The 18052-nt window shown below is 41.8% G+C and overlaps 1 protein-coding gene across 1 annotated transcript in view; it reads left to right on the top strand.

Annotated features, from left to right (window-relative positions):
- LOC113027985 (protein kinase C-binding protein NELL1) overlaps positions 1 to 18052 on the top strand; it is a 301737-nt gene that overhangs the window by 203321 nt on the left and 80364 nt on the right. The window contains exon 13 of the mRNA XM_026177879.2: positions 3432 to 3557. Coding sequence (XP_026033664.1) covers positions 3432 to 3557 — 126 coding nt within the window. The remainder of the gene's footprint in view (positions 1 to 3431; positions 3558 to 18052) is intronic.

Genomic DNA, 18052 nt, shown 5'->3' on the forward strand with positions numbered 1-18052 from the left:
CAAAGTTCATATGTGAGCTGAGCTACATGACATAAAGGACACAGTGTAAACAACGTACAGATTCAAATACAAAACATATACATATAGTGGTGTCTGCCTTTGAAAACATACTTTTTGAATGAGAACTGAGAGCACCCTTTCTTCTTCTGCAGGAAGAGTAAGAGAGTAAGTAGCAGCCAGGCGCTGATAATCAAATGCACTTGGTTAGCTGATCATCAGCGTTGCCACCTTTTAAAGAAAGAGATATTTTGGCAGTTTGGAGGCTTCAGGTGTGTGTTTACATAATGCCACAATCAGAAGTGCACATTCACCCCAAGGTCAGACTGTGCAATGTTCACATAAACTGCAAAAAAAAAAAAACCACAAACTACATCTCAGACTCTACAGACCTCAGTTAGCATGTTAAATGTTAAAGCTCTCTATACACCTTATATCATGGTGGCAGAGGGGTGATGATTTGGGACCTAGACACTTTGCAGTCGTTGAGTTGACTTAATGAGCTCCTTTAGATCCTAGAGTTGAATGTGAGGTGATTTTTTTCCGACGGCTAATGCTTGGTTGAAACTCGGTCACATGACAGCATAATGATCACAAACATGGAAGCAACTCTGCAAAAGAAGGGCTGAAAAAGACAAGGATGTGCTGCAATGGCCCAAAGTCCAGGCTCAACCCAACTGAAATGATACAACTGAACCTTCGAGTGAGCTGTGCATAAATCAATGCCCCCAAACTTCAATGAACGGAAGCAACGTTGTGAAAAAGAGTGGGCCAAAATTGCATCACAATGATGTGAGAGACTGATAGTCATACTGAAAACGATTACTTCCTTCTATTGCTCCAAGTTAATGAATCATGGGGTATGCTTCAATTTTCACAGGGGTTTATAGACTTCTTTGAAAACATTATTTTTCACACGACTGTAATAGGGCAAGGTTCAAATGTGAGATGAACCACATGACACTGTCTAATACAGTGTATTTTACCCAAATACCCCATTTATAAGTTGAACTTAGGTTGTGAATTGTTTGATATAAAGAGTTTTTCCATAAAAGCTGTATTACTGCTTAGCTAAACAGTGATCTGGATTAAAAGAACAATACCTGAGAAGGCCTTTCATCCTTTACAACCCATTTAACTGAACTCTATCCCTCTTTAAAAATGTAAGGCCTAGTGCTGAGTGATAGTCAGTGTGCAAACCTGAAAATTAAATTGAGTAACAATTCAAAGTTTGCTGGATGTAAAACACTGAAAAAACATTCACTGGTGAAGGCACACACAAGGGCACTTTCTCCACCAAGCACCAAGCAAGTCTCACATTTGCTGACAGTCACTTTTGAAGTCAAAGGGACTTATCTCAAAATTTATTTCCATCTCTGTTTCATTCAGAGGCTGTAGCAGCAGCTTCATCTCATGGACTTCAAACAGAGAAAATAAAAGTGACTGATCAGCTGCAGTGGCTGAGTCCTATAAGCTTGCATTTACAGACACCTTCAGTAATGCATTCACACAATCTGTGAGTATCTGGGTAAAGGAAATAAAGGAGTTTCCATCAAGAAGAAACAATATTGTTGTAACATAGAAAGCTGTTTCCATTGACCCCTACAGTAAGAGGTGATGAATCTAGTAGTGCGCACACATATACAGACGACAGCAAAAGAACAAGGTTCTTCTCTCTTTCTGTCTCACAGCATCCAAGCACACAGCACCCTCATTTTTACCCATCTCTCTCCCAGACACACATAAGTACACAAAAAAGAAATGAGCTAACGTAAACAAGCACGCGCATACTCATGGATGCGCACAGTCCTATCCTGCCTTATTTTTAGCTGTTCCCCTACCCAGCCCTGACCTACATCACAGCATGAATAAAGCAGCAGAGAGATGAAGAAAGTGAGCTCATATTGGGAAGGGAAAGGGTGGAGGTGGGGTGTGGTGTCTGGGGCAGAGAGATGGGGGTGTGGGGAGGGAGAAGAGAGGCAAAGAGAAACACACACACACATACACTCTGGCAAAAAACGAACAGAAAAATGAACCGCTTCTCCTCCATCCCCCCGCTGTGAAATGACAGTTTCAGTTCTGTCAGCAGACCTCACCTGCAACAATGCTCCCAGAGGAGGCAGCAGAGGGCGAATACACACACAGACTTTTCCAAACACAGGGGATGCAGGGCCTTAAAACAACAGAAAAGTCTTGCCTCAGGCTTGACACCAGAGGGTCGTCTTGCTTTAAGCGAAAGCGAAACAAAAGCAGCGAGTGCTCGACTTTGAGTTATTGAGTCTCCGTGTCGGCTGTCATCAACCTTTGAACAACAGTTTGGCACCTTTTGCCAATAAAGGTTAATCAAATGAGTAAGCTTTTTAGGCGGAGCAGTGCTTCAGGACAAGATGAAAATTAGATTCGGGTGCTGTCGCTCAAATAAGTTCCATGTTTTTGATGCAGGAGATCAATGCTTTTTTTAACACCGAAGGCCGGCGAGCCTTTATATGCCTGAATACATGATCGGCCTCTCTTTGTGGAATTTAACACTCCTACTGTGCACTCTCCAAGGATGAAACTCACCGAGAAAAAAACCTTATGGGTGTTGCATGTAAGGCAATTACATACTTCATACGCATTCATTCTATTGTAAGGGGAAAGAGTGAGCTGAACACCTCGAGGCTGGAATGTATTTATCCAAGGAGAGGATATGGAAATGCTGTCCTCACGCTCTCCTTCCCTTAAGTGGTGGAAAGGCCTGTTAGCCTCGGGAAACCGGTTCTCTTCTGCTCACATCCGCATAAATACTCGGCACTGTACAAACGCACGCGCGCAAATTTAGGGCTCCCTTCTGCATAACGCCTCCCTTGTGTGTTTCCAATCCCATTTCATCAGCAGTCATCCAGCTCTGCTAATGCTTCCCCGAGCTCCATGTTTTAGTGCTCATACGATGTCTTTCAAGCTACATTAGGAGGAGAGAGCCTGTGTGTGTGAAGAGAAGACGTAATATATCATGATATTAGCTCCACATAATAGATGTCAGCAAAGATGCTGTACTCCCTGCTCTCCTCTGTCCTCTTCAGTTGATATGTCCTTATCTCATCAGCCTTTTCCTTTCCTTTCTCCTCCTTGTTGAGATTGCTTCTGGTGTGCTCGATTCACAGTCAGTTGTCATGCTCTCTCTCTCTCCATTGTACTGGGCATGACCGTTCCATTTAAACCATACAAGCAGTACTTAAATTTAAGCGTCTTTGTTTGTCTGAGGTTTTTCGGTGGGTGCAGTTTTGGTTGTGCAAAACTCTAATTAATAACTTGTGCATCAAGATGGGGCTCAGACACCTTTCCTTTGGGAGGTGATTAAAAGCAATTTACTTGTTAGTTCCAAAGGAGTAGGTGTGTCTTTAAAGAAGCCTAAAGAATTATTAACCCACTGCATATTCTCTCTTTGTCCTCAGATATTGATGAGTGCGCGACGCAGATGCACTACTGCCAGTCCAACACGGTGTGCGTCAACCTGCCCGGCAGCCATCGCTGTGACTGTCTACCAGGCTTCACCAGAGTGGACGAGTACTCTTGCACTGGTGCGTCTGCATGCATAGAAATATGTCACTGACTCACATTAAGGACTGTCATCAAAACTGACCAGTAGTGTACCGGTGTTTAATGACTTCATAATTTCTGAGTTATAAGGAAAGTTTTTTGTTTTAGAAATTAAAGCATCTTTGCAATTGACTTGTTGAGCACGGATCAAACAAGAGTTATCCAGGGTGTAATGTGCGATGGCAGTGGAGCTAACTGACAGTTTTCCTTTGGCTTGTGAGATAAAAGAAAAAAAATCACCTGACCTGTAGCAAATAGCAAGTTGTAAGTGGTTATGACTACTTTCTTTCATTTATTGCAGTCTTGCCAATGGGATCTGTGGCAATGTTGTGTGGTCTGTTGGCTTTGTTAATTGAAAATTTGGATAGATTGCCCTAAAGGTTTGCACAGGGATTCTAAGTAACCAGAGGATGGAGCCAGGAAATTCCCCTAATCATGCAACTTTCTCTTAGCACCACAAGCAGGCAGCCATTTTGGTTTACAGTGTCAGCAACTTATGGATAACTGATCATCCTGATAGTATTCAGTGCAGTTCTTTACGACCAGATATATGCAAATATATATCTCTCAAGATACGCCTTACTTTCAGTCTTAACTAGATATTGTATTTAATGCAAATCCGTATTTATGCTAATACACTCACTGCTAATCATTTTCACCCACCCCAGTACCTACCCCTGGCTGTAATACTGGCTGACTTGTGGTATGCTAGGTTTACCTAATGAGTAGAGTCCCATACACTCCTGTGCTAAAATGCACCATTATAAAAAGCATGTTTACAGCCCAGTACAGACTATCCTCTGTGGATAGTTTCCCAGTTTATAACAACAACAGTGGGGATGTTTAGTTGTTTTGTTTTGTTTTTCTAATTCATCCATAAATTCCTCACCATCTAGTTGGATGTCACTTTGATTGGCAGATGTCCCGACACAGACAGCTGAGTGTTGCCTGCTAGGCCTCACCTCTGGTAATTGGACTCACTGAACTGCATCTATTCTGTGTCTGTGCTGCGTGTTCCTTTCTGGGAAGTTAAATTATATGACAAATAATATGACCTGCTGTTTAATTTGGCCAATCCCAAAAAGTGATGGAAATTCTGGCATTTAACTAGCATGTTACTCTGGACTAAGAATAATCCTTTAATCCTTTAATTGTCCCACAAGGGGAAATTTGGTTGTAACAGCAGCCAAAAAGACACATATACAAACAAAGCGTACACAGGACACAGAACAGAAACATACACAATTTTTGTTACATATTTACATTAAGGACAATGGTTACTATATACAGAGTACTGTACAGTTATTAAATTAAATAAAAATAACTACAGATAAGAGGCAAACCAGGTTGTAGTGCGAATCGGTTAATTAACTTATTGCAGTTACAGCGCAGATGTAAACATCTATGTTTGTTGGGAGCAGTTCTGATTGTACAGTTTGACAGCTGCAGGGAAGAAGGACCTGCGGAAACGCTCCTTCGTGCATCTAGAATGCAGCAGTCTGTCACTGAAGGAGCTCTGCAGTTCAGCAACATCTACATGCATGGGGTGGGAGACTGTGTCCATCAGAGATGTTATTTTGGCCAGAGTCCTTCTGTCTCCCACCACCTGCAATGGGTCCAGGGCTCTATTTGGAAGCAGCACGTCTCGTCTCTCTATATACTGGACTGTAGCGGAGATGACAATAAAGTTTACTTTGACTTCAGCAGCAAGCAGGCGCGCCGAGGGCTCTCACGCTCACTTTTCGTGTATAGAATTTCAAAAATACATCGGTGCAAATTATAAGTCTGTATTATAATGTCTCGTGTTTTCGTGTTTGTTGGTTTGTTTTTATTTTGTTTTGCTTTGCTTTGCGAGTTGGTTATTAGATGCTGCTCCAGCCGATCAGAGAATCCCCCGCCGCCCCGCCCTCTCCTCTCTGCGCCGCAAGCAGCAGGCGCACCTCGCAAACGAAGGGCGCCCTTACTCCCAGCAAATGGGCAATAGAAAACCGATCGGAGCCTATGCCATTCCTAATATGCGCTGGCTGACGTTGGGGCAGCATAAGTACGAGCATTTTTTTTTTGTTTTGCCGATGCCCGTGATGCCACCCCCCACCACGATGCCGCCCCGGGCAACCGCAGAGAGTGGCCACCACAGAGTCATGGAAGGTCTTTAAAGTGCTCCCTGGACTCCAAATGACCTCAGCCGCCTCAGTAGGTAGAGTCTGCTCTGGCCCTTCCTGTACAGAGTATCAGTGTTGTGGCTCCAGTCTAGCTTATTATTCAGGTGAACACCCAGGTACCTATAAGAGTCCACTATCTCAATGTCCACTCCATGGATGTTCACCGGTGTCAGTGTGGTGGGTCTGCGTCCCCGGAGGTCCACCATCAACTTCGTTTTCCCGGCGTTGATCAGCAGGTGGTTCTGCTGACACCAGTCAACAAAGTCCAGAGTCCACTGTCTGTACTCTGAGTCGTCCTCACCTGTGATGAGGCCGACTATGGCAGAGTCGTCAGAGAACTTCTGTAGGTGGCAGCGTGGGGAGTTGATGGAGAAGTCTGCAGTGTAGAGGGTGAAGAGGAACGGTGCCAGCATAGTTCCCTGTGGGGCCCCCGTACTGCAGACCAGCGTATCAGAGACACAGCCCTGTGACCTCATATACTGTTTTCTGTGAGGTAGTCCAGTGTCCACTGGGACATGGGGTGGTCCACTCCCGATAGCTCCAGCTTGTCTCTCAGAAGTTGTGGCTGGATGGTGTTGAAAGCACTAGAGAAAAGAACATGATCCTCACAGTGCTTCCAGGCTTCTCCAGATGAGTCAGAGCTCGGTGAAGGAGGTAGATGATGGCGTCCTCCACCCCAATGCCAGGCTGGTAAGCAAACTGCAGTGGATCCAATGAAGACCTCACCAGGGGGCGCAGATGGTTTAGAACCAACCTCTCGAGGGTCTTCATCAGATGCGATGTCAGGGCTACCGGCCTGTAGCTGCTGAGGTCCTTGGGATGGGAGGTCTTTGGTACCGGTACCACACAGGAGGTCTTCCACAGCTTCCACTAAATAACCGATATGAGTGTGTCATTGGAACCATGCAGAATGCCGCTTACAAACCAAGCTTGTTAGTATTAGCTGATAATTTAGAAATCCACCTGTTCATCTAAATTTCATGCCTCAGGATCCAAAAGACTAACGTGGTGGTGAGATTAATGCTGAGGCTTCACATTGTCAAGTTAAAAAAAATGGGTCGCTGTCACAGTCTATATTTAGTATATAGACTATGGTTAAAATACATACCATATTTCAAGGGGTTTATGCTGCCAATCTGGATATTGAACTAAGCAGCTAGCTGTCTGATCTGCTGTTTCACCACCTTTTCAGGTCTGTCTGCTGCAAAGATACAGTAAAGAGCAACACACAAAAATAAATGACGGTGACTCAGACTGTACTCGTGACTCTGTAACATCTGTTGAATTTAGTTCTCCCGGAAAGAGATCCACGAATTAAAATGTCCCAGATTATTCATATAATGTTATTTTATGCATAACGGTAAAAAGGTTAAAGCTTCTTTCCTAACCATAAACAGAAAAATCATGAAATCATGAAATATAAATCTACAACCGATAATAACTATAATTGTATTACTTTATTTTATAGTTTTATTTGTAAAGCACTTTTCAAAACAGAGTTCAGTGCTTCACAGTTCAAATAAAAGCCACACATTTAAGATATGTGTATATGTTCAAACATACAGGCACATAAACAGACACATAATCAGCCATGCTGGCAGACACGAATTCCAACAAGTTGTTGCAAACTATGGTCAAAAATGAAGGGGGGGAGATTAAGGAAATGCTAACCTATAAAAATGAGTTTTCTGCTGTCATTTAAAAGAAATAACAGAGTGAGCCAAACCGATTCACTGAGGAAAACTGTTCCGCAGTTTGGGCGCAACAACCTCAAAAGCATGATCTCTGGTTTTAAAATCAAAGCGAATGACATTTAGGAGACACTGTTTAGACGATGGGAAAGGCCGGCTACACTGAAAAGGTCTTAGAATCTCTGTTATATAAGCAGGGGCCTGTCCATGTAGAGCTTTATATGTTAATAGCAGAATTTTAAAGTGGATCCTAAATTTCACTGCAAGCCAGTGAAGGATTGCAAGGATAGGTATAATATGTGACCGCCTGCTAGTTTTTGTTAGTGCAGAATGCAGCAGCAAGGCTGCTAATTGGAGACGAGCTATGGAGGACTGAGAGACACACGTGAAAATTGAATTATTATAATCAAGGAGAAAATTAAAGTGTGAACAAAAAGTTCAAGGTGATTGAATGACAGTAAAGGTTTGATTTTTACAATATTTCTGAGATGAAGGAAACAAGACTGTGTGACCTTTGGTTTTCAAAATTCAGGTGTTGGTCAAAGATGATGCCAAGGTTTTTAACAGATACCAAGGTTCATGTTATTGGTCAGGGGAGTGATGATTACATCACTAACCTCAGAGAAATTGTCTGGGCCAAGCACTAGAACCTCAGTTTAACAGGAATTGAGATGAATGCATTTTGAATACATTCTTTGAGGCAGGAGAGGCTGCCAAACTATAAATGTTTATCATCTGCATAGGTAGGAGATTCCATAGGTGCATATAAAGAAAACGGAATTGGTCCAAGGACTGAGCCCTGGGGGACTCCACATACTAGCAGTGCAGATGAGGACATACGCTGATTAATATGAATTCTGAAGTGTCTGTTTGATAAGTAGAAGAAAATCATTTGTGAGCACTACCAGTGATGCCAACCCAGTTTTGTTTGTTAATACAAGTAGCATGATCATTAGTATCGAAGGCTGCAGATAAGTCAAGCAGGACTAAAATGGAATGGTCTGTAGCTGTCAGGTAAATATATATAATGAAAAGGACAATGTCCATCTACCAGTTGGACATGGACATTGACACAGCTCGATTTCTCTCTCTCCTAGTCAAGGCGCTTGTTTACATTTTGCTCTTGAGGAGAGTACACAATAAAAATGAATGAGTGATTCTCGTAATTGGGTCCAGATAATACTATGATTCCCATGTGTGTCAGTAGCTCTTAATATTTGCTGCAGCTTTCACACTGACTCATGCTGCTGGTCTAATGATTCACATGCATTTAAAAAAAAAAAAAGCATGTTGGTGTCCATCAGCCACCAGGCACTGCTGCTTTGCAACTGTCCTGCTGAAACTTTTACTTCATTATCTGAAATTAAAGCATACACAGAAGTGAATGCAAACTGATAAATGCCTCAGCAGTTGTCTTTTTAAAGCTTTAAAGTTCAGCGTGTGATGGAATAAGAATGGCTGATTGCTGCCATTTATTCATTTAATGGCTTTTCTGCCCTAGATATTTTTGATTAAAATGAACAAACATATAACAGCATTGTTCCCCGACCTTCTCAGAGGTATATGTCAGGACAAAGTACGGAAGCAGCTTCAGCAAAATATATGCCCACTTTTAACAGCACAAATGCTCCGTTTAAATGTAGATCTGTAGATTTAAAGCTGTTTTACAGTATACATTGCACTGACTACTGGTCTAGCATAGCTTGTTTAAAACGTTCCTCTCTTTCCATTAGGTAGGTTACAGATTGCCCTGTGCATTTTGCATGCACTTGCAAAGGCAGACTGACAATACCGAGGTAATGGGTGTCATCCCTGTTTGCTCGAATGTTTTTCCTATTGCTATGTGTTTTAAAGATGTATATTTATTCATGATTTCAAAGTAAAAAAGAAATCATTGTAGTAACTTGTGTCTTGCAGGCTACAGATTGATCCTTTTGTTTAGGGCAGCATGTTTTCTTAAGAGTAAATAGAATGTGCTTGGTTGCTGCTCAGTGTTCCTCCAGAGAAAGTGTTCTTTAATTAGCTCGCAGTTGGCAGCAACGCAGGGACAAGGATCCATGGACAATCAATCCATTTTGCAGCTTGTAAACTGTCCTGGCAGCTGACTGGGAGCCCAAGGAGCACTCTCTGCATCTGCTGGGAGAGATAAATCGTCTCGCTGTCTCCCTTTTCAACCTTCCTGCTTTTCCTTCAGCTTCTCCCCGGGGGTGTCAGATCTTGTGCATGGATGTAAAACAGAGTTAGCGTTCACAGCTTAAGGTGGTGACTGCTCATATTTCACAATGTTAATGTGATTGCACTTTAGCTTGTGTAATTGGTTGCTTGTGCTGGAATCTGTATTGTTATTCTGCATTGTGTCTAGATCTTAAAAGGTTTTTGGTAATGATATTGCTGCAACTGCATTGAGGAGGAGACACAAAACTGGAAACCAGTTTTTTTCTTGTCTTTTATTCTATCAGGCAATTAGCATGGAGAAAGTGAACCCAAGCTTTTCAGTAAACTGCAAATTAGCTTCAATCTTTGCAGTTGTGGAACTTCAATTATTAAATATAATGGAGGCTGTTAGGATGCCTGGGTCGTTGACCCAGGGTATTTGAGTTTATTATATTATTTATACTTTTTAGTCTTTGGTTTCTTTGAGTTCTGTCTTATGGTTTATGTCTCTGTCTTCTTTAGTTGCTCTGTCTCCCCTATCACCTGTATCCCCTTGTCTAGTTCGCGTCTCTGTGTATCCTTAGTTCCTATATCCCCGTGTTCAGTCAGTGTTTGTGTCTGCCCTGGTCCCACGTCTCTGTTCCCTCTGTAGTGCCTGCATGTGAGTCTGTGTTATGTGTTTCCTGTTTTACTTTGAAGGTCTCTGTCTTATCTCAGTGTGTTCAGTTTACGCTTCCTTTTGTCTCGTCAGTTCTGATTTGCCCCAGCTGTGTTTCCCTCCTGTTATTCATTCCCTGATTGCTCCTTCTGTGTATTTAAGCCCTGTGTTTCTCTGTGTCCGTGTCGCGATCTACCGTTTATTTTGCTGTGTGTTTTGTCAATCCGCCGGTGTTAGTTTATTTTTGACCTTTTTCTAGTTATGTTATGTTTGAGTTCAGCATGAAAGCTGTTTTGGTTTAAGTTTGTCTTTGGAGTCTGCATCTTGGGTCCTATTCCTGTTTGCATGCAGCCGCCACCTAACAGGAGGCAGTGTTTCACCATTTATACGTTTCTCCTTTTCAAATATTATTTCAAATATTTGCAGATAAATAAATCGCCAAATGCTTTAACCAGTTGCTTGGTAGAGTTTGTGGATGTGTTCCTTTTTAAGAAGCAGCTGAATTATATTGAGGACCACCATGCAGTCTGGCTAGCGAGGAAGTCGCTCAGGAAAATCCCTCTGCAAGTAAAAATGGTAAATGGCCTGTATTTGTATAGCGCTTTACTAGTCCCTAAGGACCCCTAAGCGCTTTACACATCCAGTCATCCACACACTGGTGATGGCAAGCTACATTGTAGCCACAGCCACCCTGGGGCGCACTGACAGAGGTGAAGCTGCCGGACACTGGCGCCACCGGGCCCTCTGACCACCACCAGTAGGCAACGGGTGACGTGTCTTGCCCAAGGACACAACGACCGAGACTGTCTGAGCCAGGGCTCGAACCGGCAACCTTCCAATTACAAGGCAACCTCCCAACTCTTGAGCCACAATCGCCCTTAAGTAATGGCGTAGTTGATGCAGGATGGCAGTTTAGCTACTTGGGAACCGTAGTTCTTCTCCAATCTGTCTGAAAGTGATTCCAGTCCAAGTTTGGAAACACGAGTCATGCAAGTCACCAGTCATGCAGGTCATGCAGTCACCTCACAGTTGCAAGTGGTTGCCCAGCGGTTGTTGCATCCATGAATTTTTTTTGTAGTTACAATGAGATTGCATTGCTGTTTTTACTCTAGTGTGACTGAGCTGTTAATTACAGATGCTGTCAAGCTCTCAGGAAGGTGAAAGAATTAAAAAATAAACAAATGCTAAAAGGAATTACCAGATATACTTTCCAAGCAGAAATGAGGCAGAGAGGGACTGCAAATGAAAAATGTCCTTCACTCTTGCATGTTTGTTTGTTTGCTTCTTCCTACCATTGCTTCTGGACAGAGTTCATGGATGTATCACATGTGTCTCAACAGACATGATGCATCAATCAACTTCTTCCACCCACAGACCACAAGCTTACTTTACTCCAGGCCCCACCCTTAGTATTACAATATGAGCAGCTCCTTCCTTGGAGGAACACTGGCTATAGTTCCCTTACACAACATGTATAATCTTTTGCTTTCGTTTTTCTCAACTGTCTCTCTCCTGCTTGGTGGAGGGGATTGTCCTTTGTGAAAACAGCACCATATAAACAATAGGAGGCCAAGGTAATTGTGGTTCCACTTGATTTCACCTCTATAGAAGTAAGCAAGCAGCTCTGCAGAAACACTGGAAGAATGGAGGGAGAAAGAGAGGTGGCAGAAAGTGTGAGGCTTCTGTACTTTCCCCTCTCGAAGTTTGTATTCAGCCTAAAGCAGTCTGGGATGTTTACCTGCTGCCTGAATGTTCAAAATAACATCTGGTGTCCCTATTTAAAGGGCATTTGATGTAGGAGGGATTATATGTGCATGATTTGTAAAATAATGTTGTCATTATCACTGGTGTTCACACTCCACACCTTAGGGATCACTTGTCAGTCAAACCATATGTTTTAAAAAAGGTGCTGTACCCGCACTAACCCACTTGCTTGCATGGATCGTATGCAGTGTTTCTGTGCTGTAACATGGTACTTACACTCACCAGCCCCTACATACTAAGTTTGCCTAAAAAACTGCTTTAATTTTTCCTGTCAACAAGGTGCTGGAAACATTCGTCACAGATTTTTTTCAGTATTGACTTGACACGGCATAGCATCATGGAGTTGCTTCAGATTTCTTGGCTGCACATCCATGCTGTGAACTTCCAGTTCCTAAAGATGCTCTATTGGATTGATATCTGGTGACTTTGGATGTTGTTTGAGTACAGTGAACCCATTCCCATGTTCAGGAAACCAGTTTGAGAGGATGTGAGCTTAAAGACATGGTGTGTTATACTCGTGAACGCAGTCATCGGAAGACGGGTACATTAAGGCCATGGGATGGATATGATCTCAGGTAGACTGTGGTATGCTCAGCGCGTCAAGAGAATATTCCCCACACCACTGCACCATCAGCCGCCTGAACCATTCGTGCTTTCTCGTTATGTCAAATTCTGCCCCTGGCATCCAAATGACACAGCAGAAATTCTCATCAGACCAGACTATGTTTTTTCCAATCCTGTTGTCCAGTGTTGTGCATTCAGAGATGTTCTTGTGTATACTTTAGTCATAATGAGTGGTTGTTACCTGTGCCTTCCTATTCCCAGCTTGACCTGACCTCTTACATGAACAAACATTTTTACTGAGAGAGCAGGTCCGCAGAGGATGATGTATTTTTTTTTCATACCATTCTCTGTAAACCCCAGAGATGGTAATGTCAGAAAGTTCCAATAGATCAGTATGTGAGTCCATCCCATCTGGCACTAACAACCATGCCACAATAAAAATCACTTTAATGACCTTCCTTCTCCATTATGATGCTCACCTTGAACTTTCTATGACTGGCTCTTTAGATATTTGCATTAACAGTCAGTTAAACGGGTGTACCTGTTCAACTGTGGCCAGTGAGCATATATTTACACACACAAATACACACAAAGTCTTAACTTGTGTCCGCCATGTATTATATCACCATACAAGTTTTAAGTTTGCAAAAAAATGAATAAACAAACATCACTGACCCTAGGCATTCCTTTGACCATGTCCCTGTGTTGCCTTGTTTGTAGTCTCTGTTATGCTTTTTAGTAACTTTCATGTTCTTTCAGTGCTAAGCTAACAGGGGCTTTCCTGCTGTAATTAGAACACCAAATAGGTAGTTAGAAAGTGAGTGTGGTGTCTTTTTTTTTTCCTTCAGGGCACCTCTGATTGTGAGCTCTCAGCACGCTCATTCTTTGCTTTTGTATGCTGGTTAATGTGAGCACAAACATGCTAATTGCAGTCAAACAAAATGTTCCTAGTGACACTTCTAGGCTACAGATTGGCTGCTTTGGTTATTATAGTCCGTATGGTTTGTTTCTGTCCTGGTAACATGGATGACTGCTAATCCCTTTGTTACCCCAGCTGCACTAATGGAATCAAACACAACAACAAAACCGAGTATAGTTAAGGTAATTTGTTCTAACTTCACAAGTGAACAAGAGCTCAAATGTTTTGCTAGTACAAGGATGTTATGATTTACCACTTTATAATTATGTTATACTTGCACTTATAATGTCTGGGTGTTAGATGATTTGCTTTCTGCATTAAGTAGGTGCTGATAAGGCTCGCAGTGGACATGAAACAGTACATGTATAAAGGCCAATGTACACCATTGAGCCCTGCTCTCAAAAACTGACAAAGATTTAAAAGTTTCTGTGAAGCTGGATTTAAGTTAAAGTTTTTAGAAGAGTGCGCTCTTATGCCAGTAGAGAACTTGATGTTATCAGGTTGGTTGGTTAGTGTGTTAGTTGCAATAAATTTATTTACATTAGCTTCTGTGAGGTAAATAATGGCAGATCCAATAACTCAAGGGTTTTGTTTGTTTTGTTTTTTTTAAAAAGGACTACAAGTAAAATTCAGCTGCAACAATGTTTTTTATGTTAAAAATTATATTGTTGTTTAAATTAAATGAATTTTTGTTGTTTGTTCTCATCTGAAAACATTTATCTCGACTAATGACAGCTCTGAGAAGCATAAGCTGTGCCTGGAATGACATTAAAACAATCAGGGCAGACCTTGCAAGCACTATAATATTTCCACTTTACAGAAATCTCCAGTCTTGAAAGATTTCAAGCTTGAAATTGTTACATTTTTATCAGTTTTTTAATATAAGTATGTTTTTAAAAAATCACACCAATATCATTAGTCTGCCTATTGTTCCTTCATCTTATAAAAAGTGGTGCTATTTTTACATTATTAACTTAAATAACATTAAAAAAAAAAAAGCTTCATCAGCTAAGCAACATGCTGATGAAGACGTATATTTCTCTTCTGTCCTCATCTGCACTCTAATAATCAATACTTGTTTTTTTTTTTTTTTTAATCCTGCTGTTCATAATCTGCGCAGTTGTTGCTGTATGGCTGACCAAAAGAAGCTGCCATTAATTTCTTGCATCAGTTGCCACATATATTCTTCTAAAACCAGCAATGAAAAAGGCTGTATCCCCCCCCCCTCCCTCCCCCACCCCAAGATGCATTACATGTTTAATGAAAATTTAATCAAATCGAATTCCAATTATACATCTAATGATTGTGCAGCCCAGGTGTGACGAGCCTGAAAACCTTGGCAACTCTCCCTGTATATATTAAACATTCAAAAATAGGGGTCATGCTGTTAAACTGGCCAGGCACCAGCCAATTTAATAAGCCCATCAAACGCAGTTTGGGAAAGCAGGGAAGGGGCCAGAAAAGTTTCCCTTACTCCTCACTTTCATCCATTTGTAATTCCCTCTGAGAAAGCTGGTGTTTATATTTAGCTTCGCTGTGAAGGTTCAATGTAAGGAGCGTTTCTTCTTGCTCATCACCAGACTGTACAACCATCCAAAGTGATGTCTGTAATCATGTTATGCTCCTTTTCTCAAGACTGTCTCTTCTTCTTTGATGCATTGTCTTCCTGTTCCCTTGGCTGAATACAGACCGAGCTGCGTAAAATAATATGTGACTGTGACTATGCATGGGAGGGATGTTTACTGACAGAGCACATTAATGGAACATGCTTTCATTAATGTGAATTGCAACCTGAATGTCTTTATTGCCTTTAGCTGTGTAATTCATTGGGTATCAAAGGAGTTGTATTTCAATTATGAGCTGCTGCTATTGCACAGAAAGGATTTAAACTGTGCGGTCAGGTGCATTGTGCACACAAACATACTATATCCAGCATGATGTGAAGCACTTATGTTTTAAACTAAGAGGTCAATAATTGCACGCAAATGCAACTTAGGTGCATAACACATTATATGATGTGAAAATAAAATTAAAGCCCCATTAATTATAGTGAAGTACCAGTGGTGTATTTTATTTGGGGGGGAAGACACACTATATGGACGTGGGGGTACTGGGACAGACCTCTTGATCTTTAAATTCAGTCTTTTCAGTCCCATTGCATAATGGATAAAAGTTCCAAACGACCTCTGAAATTAATATCTGCACAAAAACTGTGTGCCAGGAGCTTGGTGGTGTTTCCATGGCTGCGCAGCCGTGTTTTAGGTGTACCATTTGTTTCCAGTGTAGTGTATACTATAATATGCACTATGATTTCTTTCTAGATTTTTAGAACAGTTGTGCAGTTTTTAATAACTTTAGACCAGACACACGGGGAACTGATCCACTGCATGCCTCCTCTAAAGGAAAAACAGCTCTTAGACCCTAAGGAGGGTGCCTGTTTATTAGAGGGGGTCAATGGACTAGTGACTTTGATACTGATTGTGTTTGAGAGCATGGGAACAGTGACCTGGCCTCAAGAGAAAATAAGAAAAGAGACAAGAGAAAGAAACAAGGACAGACAGAAAAGAAAATGGGATAGAGGTTGTACAACTTCCATTACTGTAATATACTGCAATACATAAGTGATCGGGACTACTAATGCATTACCGGTCTTATACTGGAATGTAATGCATAATGGAAATGGAAAAAAAGATTTAAAAAAAACAAGTTATGGAAAAAGAATATTATTTGTGCATCATTTCCCAACCTGTTGAAGGCCAAGCAGGGGAACGGTGCACAAACTGCTTCATTTAATATAACAATAGTAATAGTCCAAGAAATCATTTAAAAAAAACATATGACTTGCATGCAGTATCAAAAGTTGTAATTAAAAAGTAAACTGCCTCTTGAACTCTAGGTAGAATACCACAGACAAGTGGGGAATTTTCTGCAACATATTTTAGGGAATCCATGTCCTTCAAAGCTAAATGCTATGACAGGCAGTCAATATTTCTCCCCCTGTGACATGGAACAGATCTCTGCTGAGTTCGAATCTTGTCAAGGTGAGCAGCAAGGCTGAGGCGGAAAGTGAGCTTGATGACTTTGTGTTGCCAGGAAAAAAAAGATGAAAAAACCCTTGAAATTTCTGCCATGCTCTGGTCTGTTTTATGGGCCTGTCACTGGTCATTAAATTTCACATTACTGAAGTGTTCAGCGTGACATTACTGAACGAGGTGTCGATTGAAGCTTAAGAGATGAGGACATGTTTTAGAAATTTATTATGTAAAGTAAAAGTGAATCACGAGGTGTTAGTTTTACTAGCCTAGGCACCCTTTCTGGATACAGACACCCTGGTCACCACCAAAGGGTAGTGTTACCACTACACCATCCAGCTGCTATTGACATTGTCTGCCGGAGAGAAGAAGTGGCTGGTATCCTAAACACGCCTCCTCAGGTGGTTGATAATGACCAAGCTAAGATTCTGTCGGACTTCCAGATATAGACGAGCAAACTGGTGATGGCTAACCAACCGGACATAGTAGTGGCGTACAAGCAGAGGAAAATGACAGATGTAGATTTACAAGTGATAGCAACATCAGGAAGAAGGCACATGAGAAGATCGAGAACTACCAAGGGCTCTCTTCCACACCATGTCTGTTGTTCTGTTGTCCTTCTCTCACCCCAACCAGTCGCTGCAGATGGCCGCCTCTCCCTGAGCCTGGTTCTGCCAGAGGTTTCTTCCGGTTAAAAGGGAGTTTTTGCCTTCCCACTGTCACCAAAGTGCCTGCTCATAGGGGGTCATATGATTGGGTTGGGTTGGGTTTTTCTCTGTATGTATTATTGTAGGGCAGGGGTAGGCAACGCCAGGCCTCAAGTGCCGGTGTCCTGCAGGTTTTAGATGTGTCCTTGATCAAACACAGCTGATTCAAATGGCTAAATGACCTCCTCTGGTAATGGACTAATCATTTGATTCAGGTGTGTTGACACAGGGTGAAATCTAAAACCTGCAGGACATCGGCACTCGAGGCCTGGCGTTGCCTACCCCTGTTGTAGGGTCTACCTTACAATATAAAGCACCTTGAGGGAACTGTTGTGATTTGTATAAATAAAATTGAATTGAATTGAATTGAATTGAGAGCTTGAGAAGATGTGGAGGGTGAAGGCACACTTTTAGATAGGACACTAGGACAGTGGTCCAAGGTAGGTGAGTGTCTCCAGCAGATCCCAGGAACAACATCCGAGATCTCTGTGCAGAAGCATGGGTTTGGCACAGGACCCGAGCTTGAAGCATAAAGACTAAATATATAAAATGCAAAAAAGAAAAACAATTTGAAAAACTTCTCACCTGATTATCAAAGTGACAAAATCATCTTTAAATCTTGAAAATATGGTAAAACTGTGCTGCACACTATATCCTCAATGACATTATGCCTGATCTAGTTTGCTTACAGTTTGCCAGCCTTAATTTTAGTCAATTTGTTGAGCTTTTTGAGCAGGGCCTGTGGGCTTTCACTTCACCGTGAACACTAATTACAACTGAGTGTGTCTAAGGTCTTTGATGCTGGAGATCATAGCAGCAGAACAG

This window comes from Astatotilapia calliptera, chromosome 1 (genome assembly GCF_964374335.1).
Source record: "Astatotilapia calliptera chromosome 1, fAstCal68.1, whole genome shotgun sequence".
Classification (NCBI taxonomy): Eukaryota; Metazoa; Chordata; class Actinopteri; order Cichliformes; family Cichlidae; genus Astatotilapia; species Astatotilapia calliptera.